The 10,977-nt window shown below is 39.1% G+C and overlaps 1 protein-coding gene across 1 annotated transcript in view; it reads right to left on the bottom strand.

Annotated features, from left to right (window-relative positions):
- Window positions 1-2,864: 2,864 nt before the first annotated feature.
- LOC107087862 (5-hydroxytryptamine receptor 7-like) overlaps window positions 2,865-10,977 on the bottom strand; it is a 52,764-nt gene continuing 44,651 nt past the window's right edge. The window contains exon 2 of the mRNA XM_015379658.1: window positions 2,865-4,295. Within this exon, the coding sequence (XP_015235144.1) occupies window positions 3,557-4,295 (739 nt within the window). The 3' untranslated portion in view covers window positions 2,865-3,556. The remainder of the gene's footprint in view (window positions 4,296-10,977) is intronic.

Here is a 10,977-nt window from a genome sequence, read left to right as displayed (position 1 = left end):
ACCTGGGGGTTCTAGTACTTAGAGTTCCATTCCAGGAGGTGATTAAATAATCCAAAAAAACAATCTGGAGCATTACAGGCCAATCTTGCAACAGCTAATGTCAGCATGTTTTTATTTTACAGGGAAAAAATGACTTGGCAAAATAGCCTCTTTGGAAGAGTTTAAATTCAAATCTACCCAAGACGCTGCTTGTGATTAGAACCCCTTGCTACTGAACCCAAGAGTGTATGAATTAGAACTTGATTACTCGTGCAAAGGTTCACTGTTTTCTCTTCTTATAGATAATGACTGTTCCTAATCCTGAACTCCCTGAATCATAGAAGTTTCTTTCTAGATTGATTACTCATCCACTCTTGGCTTTTCTCAGGGAGGTGTGTGATTTGTTGCCTATTGAAATCTTTATGCCTAATTCAGGAAGGAGACCAGGGGCCTCAAATAAAAGATGTGCGAGCCACCTCAAGTGACTCCTCTCGTGGCTCTGTTCTGAGCCCCTCACCCTGTTTCTAAGAAAGAGCCCAGGTATCTGCTTGTATTCGGATCTCGTTCTCTGGATCATTATCCAGATTTTCTCACCATAAGTAAGGGTAGGAGCATAGACCGACTGCTAAATTGAGAGCTTTGCCTTATGGCTCATCTTTCCCTGAAGGATTAATCCCAAAGGATAAATAAAGTTTAGTCTAAGTCTATAAGCTCTCTCTTTAACACAGTATACTACTGTAGCCTGAGCATTATAGCAGCAGTTGCACTGATCTGTCTTTTGATTTTCCATTCCATTCTCCCCTCACTAGAGAACGGGACCACTACACACGCAACCCCTCCAATTAAGGCAGGGACTCCTACAACCTGAAGGGGATACGCCACTTGTTTCTGGTTGACTACATTGGCCTCAGACTTGGAGGAGCTGATTCTTATCCTGGTCGCTTCACACTCTACTGCATCCTGTAGATCTTGGCAGGAGGGAGCCAGCAGAACAATATTATCCGCAAAAAGCAGGGTCCCTAAACCAGACCCCCTGCAGCCCTTGGCTGCACCTAGAAATCGTATCCATAAAAGTTATGAAAAGAAGCAGTGAAAGAGGGCAGCCCTGTCGGAGTCCAACAGGCACAAGGAACAGGTCTTAGTGTGGACAATGCTCCTGCTCCACTTTTCCAGAACATTACTACAGTTAATAAAAATATTTAAAAACACTTATCCATTGTCAGACTCTTTAAGTGTTTGGTTTTTTTTTTATTCAACAAGTCTAAGTAACGGGTGTGGCAGGTAAAATTAAGATCAGCTATTCAAGAAATATGGTTATTCATTTAACAGAGTTAAATTTTGATTTAACGAGATGTACTCTTTTTCACTGAATGAAATGAACTAAAAAAAACAAAAACAAATGGAAATTGCAGTATATAATCATTGGTTTTGTTGTGTGGTATGAAAAATCTTCAGTGCAGTAAACAATGAAAGCTGTATAATTACACACGTATTGAAAACAAATATGAAAAATGATCAAGCACAAATAAAAAATGCAACGGACAAATGCTGCAAAGAAACAAGCTGCAAACAGGTGCAAATACGCAGGAAATGTACAGTGAACAGCAACACGAGCCGCAAACACATGTAGGATGCAGACCACAATACATTAAAGACAAATGCAACAGAAAATGCTGCATTTACTAAAAATTATAGCAAAAACCTACAATCAATAAAACAAATGCAACCAAAGAATGCTGCAAAGAAAAACAAATTCCTACAATAATAGAAAGAAAATGATGCAATTGATGAAAACAGCAGCAAATTGGCAACACAAAGTGGAACTACTCAAGACCACTAGAGAGAGTCAAACAAAGAATAAAACTATATCAGACCAGACCTTTTGTACAAACTGGTCAAGCTTTAACACAAGATCTTCTAAAAAGAAAGTTAGAGGAAGAACGGAGAAGTTAGTTATCTTTCATTTCATTTTCAAACACATTGATGGACTTAAGTTATAGAATAATAGCATTGATATATATATATATATATATATATATATATATATATATATATATATATATATATATATATATATACATACTTTTTTTCTGTGATTGCAACATGGATTTGTTTTGTTGATCATTGGTATTTTCCTCGACTTACCGTAAGTGAATGCTGCATTATTTTGTTTGCAGCGTTTTTCTGATGCATATGTTTATTTTTTGCCTCCGTTTTTTGGAGCCCATTTTATTGTTGGCTGTGCGTTGGCACCTGTCGGCCATCATAAAAATCTGTATCATGATCCACAACTAGGAATTGGACATGGTATCTAAAATAATACATATATATTCTCAAAGCATTCTTAATGTCATGTTACGGATTGATACACAGTGACATTTGAAGTGTATCTTTATTTACAAAGTGATGAAATACACTGCCTCAGTCTAACATTTTAGAAGTAATGACAAAGCGGTCACACTGAGCACTCATATGCAGCTATAGACAGAATAATTTACATAGTAGAAAATATCAGTCAGTCAAAAAATAAAACAGCAGTACTTATGTTTTGAAAAAGAAATGTACAGTATTTTTAAAGAATTGAGGTAGAGAAAGCCACACACTGTTCAATGGTGATATTTGACAAGGGTTTATACTGTACAGGTCACAGCAGAGTTTAAAATGGGAGCTGAGTCAGCAGGGAAATGACCGCATCCTGACTTCAAAACAAGAATGGAAACATTGTTGACAACCAGTGAAAAACAAGAGTCTCAGGAACAGAGCAATTGTTCAAGTGAAAAGGTCAGGAGCTACTGTGGAATGAGACCGATCAAGGTAAAGTGACCAGAGTAGGAACCCCCCACCCCTCGTACTAAGCTCTTGACACATACAGTAATGAAGGAGTTGAAGCGTGTAGTTTTATGTTTGGCTAAACCATTAAAACAGTTTTTGAAGATGGCTATTTTCCAAATATAGGTTTTGGTTGATGAGGACAATGAAATGTGAGAAAAAAAGTTTCACATAGATATTTTACAGAAATCCATTTGTGTGTTTAAGAGTAATGAACTCTTCCATTATAAGAACAGAAAATGTCTCTTTATGGTGGATTTTATAACACCCATGTAGAAAAGAGAATGACTCAAAGACACTGTGCCACAAAACAAAAACTCTTCCCTCTAAAACACCACTTTATTTTATGTACAGAAATCTTTTTAATTGATTTTTGTTCTAGCTGAAAGCCCCAGGGTAATTGTTTTTGTTTACATGTCATTTCTTTTTGTTGCTGTAATATCACACCATAAATCAGGAGCTAGGATGTAATTGTGGCATGTGCACAAAAGCAGCTTCAGTATAAGTGGCCCATCAAGGAGGCACAATGCTGTTGTTTTTTTCTTTAAATAGAATGACTGAATCATCTGCAAACTGAAGTAATCCTGCTGTCTCCATGGCTTCATAGAGGGGCTTAAGAACAACCAAGAAAGAGTTTCCATCATTAGTCTGTGCCTTATCTACAGGTCTGCTGTGTGCGCAGACAATAAACACATTTTAAAAACAGAAACACCTTCTGCCACATTTTATGCTGGTTATTCATCCAGGTTTACACCTTAAGAGCCTCGTGCACCCCCACAGCAGACAGCCGGCGGTTGATATTGCGATAGCGGCAGCGGAGGAGGTCACGGTAGGTGGAGCGCAGGTCTCGGTTGAAGAAGGCGTAGATAAAGGGGTTCATCAGCGAGTTGGCATACCCCAACCAGAGCAGAGTGCGTTCCAGCCAGATGGGCACACAGCTGCACTCCACCCCACAAATAAATGGCCTGGCAGTGGTCAGGATGAAGAATGGCAGCCAGCACACAGCAAAGACACCCACGATCACCCCGAGTGTAGTGGCTGCTTTCTGCTCCCGTTTGAAGATGGAGATGTTTTTCCGCTCGCGGTTCAGCAGGCGAGACAAGGCGGCGCACTCCTCCGCCACGCCGGGTGGCTTAAGGCCCTGCATGCGGAGTGCCTCGTTAGCGACCGTTTCAAGGCGTTCGCGCCTTGACAAGTCTGTGAAGCGGTGCTTGGCTCCGCTCTTCCGAGCTGCTCTGAAAATCTTGTAATACATGAAGAGCATTACCAGCATAGGGATGTAAAAGGCTACTGCTGTAGAGTAGATGGTGTAACCAAAGTCTTGGCTAATGAGGCACACGCCAGCCGTGTGGACGTTTTTGGCCCATCCACAGAAAGGTGGCAGGGTGATGGATGCTGACACCAGCCACACTCCCAGGATCATCTTAGCCATCAGCTGACCATTCTGACGTGCTGGGTAGGTGAGAGGCCGTGTGATCCCAAGATATCTGCATTAAAGGAAGCAGAGAGACATCAAGATAATTTTAATAAATTTATTTGGGAGCATTAATACTGCTTGACCGAGTCTAAAACCATGCGTTAGACTTATCTTACCCTGCATTTCAAAAGTATTCAGAGCACTTAAACCTTTGGAATTCTAACACAATGCAACCAAATAAGTAAATGCATTTTACTGATGTGTGATACTGTGGTGTGAATATATATATTTATTCTCCTACAGTACCTTGATACTCACAAGACACGTGTGTATTTTAATCTCAGTATAAATCTTGCTGCTCTGCAAAGGCCTCAGGGAATTGCTACATCTGTGAGCTAAACAGTATTACAGCCCAAGAAAGAAAGCAGACAGTTTAGGGATAAAGTGAGGAAGTATAAGGCAACTTTTGGTCCCCACACACAAAAAAATGTATATGGTTACCAAGTCATTCTACACATCAGCATGAACACACAGGGATGAGGACTAAAGTCACACTTGTCCCATGTATAGTAATTTAAAAATCAACTTTGACCTACTTTCAAAACATGCTTTTTTTTTACCTGTCTGTCTGAGCCCCACACAGAAGAGGGGATAAAATCTAGTAGTGCTGAAGTAACATTAAGCCGGGCATACACTGTGCCATATTTTTAATCGTTGCAAGCAGCTACAGATCAAATTGCATGATGAAACTGCAGGGTTTAAATGTTCACAGCTCACGATGTCTATTCTGTGCGGCCCAAAACTCTGACGTAATCTACTTGCTCACATTGTACATCTAAGAAACTTAGGTAGAAAAACTTCACAACTCAACAACTTTAGAAAAATGGATTTAGACCTTTTTACTTTAGAAAAAAATAGCAAGTATTACAGATTAAAATAAAATAATGTTGTAACCATAGAAATACATTAAATACTTAAAAATAGTACCTAAAATAAATGCTGATGATTTGTATGGAAATATTGTATGTGACATTTTTCATTTCCTAGTTGAAGATAAGGATTATTCCTTAGATATTAAAATGTAGTTTTTTTTACAGCAAAAGTTCCATGACAGAACATTACAACTTTAAAATGAATTTAATCTTAACACTTGCAAAAATGCTTGCAGAAAATAATTGTGAATATTTGTGGAACACACTAAACGCATAGTGACCTGGCCTGATGGGAGGAAGGTTAGGGTAATATAGAAATTAAACGTGTGACATATAGAAGAATTGAGATTTGGCCGGAAGTTTAGTCCAGCACAATGACCCTAATCATACTGCAAGAGCTACAGTTGAATAGAATTAGTTCAAAGCATGTTCTTGTGTTTAAATGGTCCAGTTAAAGTCGAGACAGAAATCCAATAGAAATGATGTAGCAAGGCTTTTAATTTGTTACTGGCAGACGCTCAGCATTTTTCTTGGCAGAAGCGGAGCTATTTGTAGGAAAAAAAATCCCAAAACTGTATAAGCAGTATATATATATATTTGTATATATCAAAGGGATGGAACACATTTGCACAGCTCTTAATACTGAAGAGACCACTGGACAGGTGAGGTTTTTTATTAGATGGTGCCATTAAATGCATTTCTTTAAGAGGTCATAACCGCTGTTAGAGCCTGGAGACTTAACCCTTCTTTACTGTGGCACCTGGAGCTTAGCAGCATGAAAAAGAGCTATCAATCAGATAGGCAGCACATTGGATTCAAATAGCAGCTGAGGGGTGTCAGAGGAATAAAAATAGGTGTGAAAACCTTGGATAAGTGAAGAACAGAGAAAATAGCCACTATTCTCCGAAAATGAAGAAATGTGTGTCTACTTCACACCATATTTTGGCTCAATTCAATTCATCTCGAGCACCGAATGTGTCATTGATAAAACCTTGTACATCTGAGGCTTTAAGCTATCTCCTTGGTTTCTTTACTCGATTGTTAATCAAAAGATAAAGAGAGGATTTAGAGAACAGGAGGCAATTCTCCCTGTCGTACAGCAGTGATGTTATCAGTGTGAGAATCAAACTCAGCTCAGTCAGCTTAGGAGGGATTCATGCTCTCGTGGAGAAGCTTTCAGATGCTGACTTTCCCCTCATGCACACTTGGCTCCAGTCGGCTCCAGCAGAGGCTGAAACTTGTCACTCATGCAAGCCAGTGAAATCTGCAAGACAGACATTCCCACTTGGCTGTCAAGCAGCAGTCCTAACGCTGCATTTTTCTAAACTTTATGGAGCATTCAGCATCCCAGCATTATGGTGATGCTTTCTAAGCTGCTAACAGTGCAAATGGCAAGGACCTTCATTGCAATGATTTAGTGTGGACAATACAAGGCTGACATGCAGTTAAGGTGAAAACATTTGGTTCTTAACACAGATGCAAGCAGCTTAGACCTCACTCACTTGAACATCTGACAAACATCTGAATTTTTTTAACCCATTATTTAGAAAAAAGCTGTGCATAGCTGTTTTCTAGTCTCTCACTTCCTTTCTGGGTCACATGCATTTATAATTTGAAGGACATCTGCCTCGCATGCATTTCATATCAAAATACATCAGCATTGTCATGACAACAAGTGAGACATCCATCACCCTATGAGTAAAGAAGAACTGAAGAGACCTGGACAGAAGAAAACTTGACACATTGCACTGCAGTTGCTCTTTGCATTGCTGCAGCTTGGATGTTTCCCTGGATGTTATATGAATTACAAATAGATCTTGTGTCATATACAGGCAGACTCAGATTTCAGTTTAATCTCATACCATTTATTCACACCTCTTAAAGATCCCTTGGCTCAGGTTAGCTGTGAAAAATGGATCCTATAAACTGATTCAGCTTACAGCGCCTTGAACCACGGGTCTGACCAGTTTACTACACGGAATTAAAATTAAACTATGCAACAGGGAATGAAAGCAGTCAGATGGGCAATATCGAACAGATACAAGACAAATGTAGGGATTGGCTCTCATCAAGCTGAGGGGATGCTTAGATATACATAATGGATTGGCAAAAAACCCTCTGGCTGCATTATTGAATGATGAGACAGCTGTCTGCGGAGGTAACTATGTGTCTGGAGCTGCAGAGGGCAGACATCCACAACTATGACTCATTTTCTAATTCCATTTCAGAAATGTTATCAGTCTTATTAGAAAAAAATACATTTATTTATTTGCCAGCTCTTGCTTCACAAACATAATCTCCATGAGTCAGGCATAACATTATGAATGCCTACCTAATAATTGGTTACACCTTTTGTCACTTAAACATCAGGATTGGCATTGTAGTTTCTTGCAGTAAAATCCTAGCAGTAGATACTTTAATTATTGTCAGAAGTGAGGTAGAGTCTCCTAATATTGGACATATTGTTTGAGTATATCCCACAGGTATATCCACAATCAATGGATGCCAGTAAAATCTGGGAACCACGTCTCTTCCTGCTCTGCTTTTCCTGAATCATGTTTTCTGTGCTTGTGCAAATTCTCAGACATTTGGGTCATGTCAACCACAAACAAAAACTTTTTGTTATAAGAACTCCGAGTTAGCGGTTTAACAATATTTTCCTCATTTGCAGAGGAGAAAGGAAAAGAATGCAAACATGTCAGGAAATCACTTGAGGCATGTGGTTATTCAAACTGGATACTTGTTAACTTGGCCAACAGAACAAAATCAAATCATTGTATTTCCATATGTGTAAGCAGTTTCTGAGAAACTTGGGAGGATTTTCTTTAAACATAGCGTAGCACTGAAATTCAAACCCAGCAACACACTCAGACAAAAACTGGTTCATGCCAAAGACAAACCACTTGCCATTTGTTTATGCAATCTAGAGCAACTCGTATATTGGAGAAACAAACAACTATACTGTACATATGCACGGAGCGGCACAGGAGAGTCTGCAGCCTAGGATGAGATTATGTTGTGTAGTTGCACCTCAAAACCAAGGGTATCACCTTTGACAACGACAAAGTTAAGATTTTTTGACAGAGAGGACAGATGGCTTGAAAGAGGGGTAAATAAAGCCATCTTTGTTAAAACAGAACAGAGAAGGAGGATTGTGGTTTCACCTTCCCAACATTTATAAACCATTGCACAAGCATACTCATAAGTAAATTGGCAGAACAAAAGACTTTTCTCATATCCTCAGTGGAGTTTCGAGATAAAATCTACTCTTGAAATGTGTCTTTGCGCTCCTGTCATTTATCCAGAAGTTCTGCAATCGCACTTTTTCTCTCACTCCCAACTTGGAGGTTGGCTTAATATTTAGCACGCCTTACCTGGAACTGCCTTTACAAATTACTCTTTTTGTTATTTGACATCTTTCCTTGGATCCATGGCCTGGGACACACCCGCCGTTTTTTTTAAAACCGCCACCTGTCAGCCAACGCGTCATGCTGAAAAATGTTTTGCAGGCTATGCAAAAATCTTCATTGAAAGAAATATTTACATTTATTGTTTGAATTTATGTATGACACAAATTTGTACAGCATTTGGGAAGCACAATGAATGTATATTAGACCTCCTGCACATCAAAACAAACAATCAACCAAAAAAAAATCTATATTCTTCCATTTTAAAACATTTTTGATAAAGCTTCAGGGAGCCGCAAAGGGGGCATTAAATAGAAGCGGGTTGCTGAACGCTGCTCTATAGTGCAAACCTACAGAACTGAAGACTCTTGGATAGGTGTTAAAAAGTCTTCAGAAAAACTGAGCTGGTTACCTCCAATTCAAGTTTGTTTTTTGATATTTGTCCTTTATCGCGTAACACAAAAAATAGCTAGAATATGCCACAGAAACCAGGGATGACTAGTTTATGTTAAATGGTATACTCTCTACAACAATGGTAAGGTTCGTGTTAGCTGAAAAGGTAACATCCACAAAGATGGCAGATGACCCAGAAATTTACCAGCAGAACATCAGCCAAAGCATCAGCCCTTTCATCAGACCACTATGCAGCCCCCACCGATAGGGAACTGTAATCTCTGAAACCTGTCTCTTAGAACAAGAAGTAAATTCTTCACAACAACTGCATCAGAAAACACAGGACATCCTTTGCACCCTATATGTGTCAATGAGGCTTTGACTTACTTAGACTTTGCTCTAAAAAAGCCTTAACCATTATCAAAATCACTGAAATACTTATGTGCTAAATTTAATGTCATCAAACATGGACCTTTGTGGCAAGACAATTAGCAATTGCCTGTTCCCCAACAAGATTCATATTAAAGAGACAACCAATGTTATATCCTTCAACCTAAATTCCCAACAAACACCATCATATCCCTGGATAAGCTGATCAGGAAGGTCAGCTCTGTGATTGGATGCCCTCTGGACTCAGAGCAGGAGGTGGGAAACAAGAGGGTGCTAACTAAATTAACATCTCTGTTGGATAATGTCTCCCAACCCATGCTGTTGCAGAGCTTCACGGACAGACTGCTGAACCCTAAATGCACCAGGGGGCGTTATCACAGATACTTCCACCAAGCAGCTGTAAGACTTTCTAACCCTGACTGTTCCCAACAACCTCAATAAATTGATTCATGCTGATTTTTCATAGTTTCTATCTTAGTCAGTTAAATAACATGCTGTTGTCATCTTGCAAATCTCTGATGTTGCTGTTATTTTCAAATATCCATTACTGTCAAAATGTCCATAGCTGTATATTGGTTATTCATTTTTCAGGTGCACATTTTTATATTGTTAAAACACTGTGCAGTACAGTATTTTATTGTTTATCTTTTAATTCATCACTATTACGTTATTCGGCTGCTTAGGTCTTTCTGCATGGAGTTTGCATATTCTCCCTGAGCATTTGTTGGTTCTCTCCGGGTACACCAGCTTTCTCCCACAGTCCAAAAACATGACTGTTAGGTTAATTGGCTTCTCTAATTTCTCCTTAGGTGTGAGTGTGTGCGTGAATGGTTGGAGATAGCTGGAGATAGACACCAGCACCCCTCATGACCCTGTTTGGGATAAGTGTGACAGAGAATGGATGAATGGATAATATGTTATTATTACACATTTTTCTAAGGTCCACATTTGTGGGACCACTTTTTTCTATAATATTTTTGCTGCTGTAAACATCAGAATTTCCCCATAGTGGGACAATGAAGGGATTTTCTATTCTATTCTATTCTATTCTATTCTATTCTATTCTATTCTATTCTATTCTATTCTATTCTATATTATCAGGTTGTGTTTTTTCCAACTCTTCAGCTCTAACTGGACAGTTAAAATGGGAGCTATAGGAAAGAGTAGAAACTGCATGTGTATCAATAAGTTTAAAGCCATTGCAATTTATCATCATGGCATATACTCACTTTATCACTACAGTTTCAGGACATTTCATCATGTTTTGTTGCTGTGCAATTATTTGATATAAAATAATATTTTTTAAAAGTACTTAAATTTATTCTCCTTATACCATATTAGAACCGTGGGGGATACCTCACAGCGGAAGCACAAAATCAAGCCAAAAAAACAGTGGCATCTGATTATAATCACCTCCCATTAAACAGCATGAATAGAACCATAGAGCGTGGCACGAGCACGAGGGGGGTTAGAGGCTTGTTTTCAGATCTCCAGAGGATTTGGGGCATATCCGCAGCCACAGCAACCCTAAGGGATTACCCAGCCACTGCAAAAAGCGTGCCCAAGCTAATGGAGAATTCCATTACTTCTGCCAGCCTGCCTACCAGAGAGCAGTAAAGGAAACTATTTT

This window comes from Cyprinodon variegatus, unplaced genomic scaffold, assembly GCF_000732505.1.
Source record: "Cyprinodon variegatus isolate N-32 unplaced genomic scaffold, C_variegatus-1.0 Scaffold197, whole genome shotgun sequence".
Lineage (NCBI taxonomy): Eukaryota > Metazoa > Chordata > Actinopteri > Cyprinodontiformes > Cyprinodontidae > Cyprinodon > Cyprinodon variegatus.
This window is presented reverse-complemented; position numbering and strand designations above follow the sequence as displayed.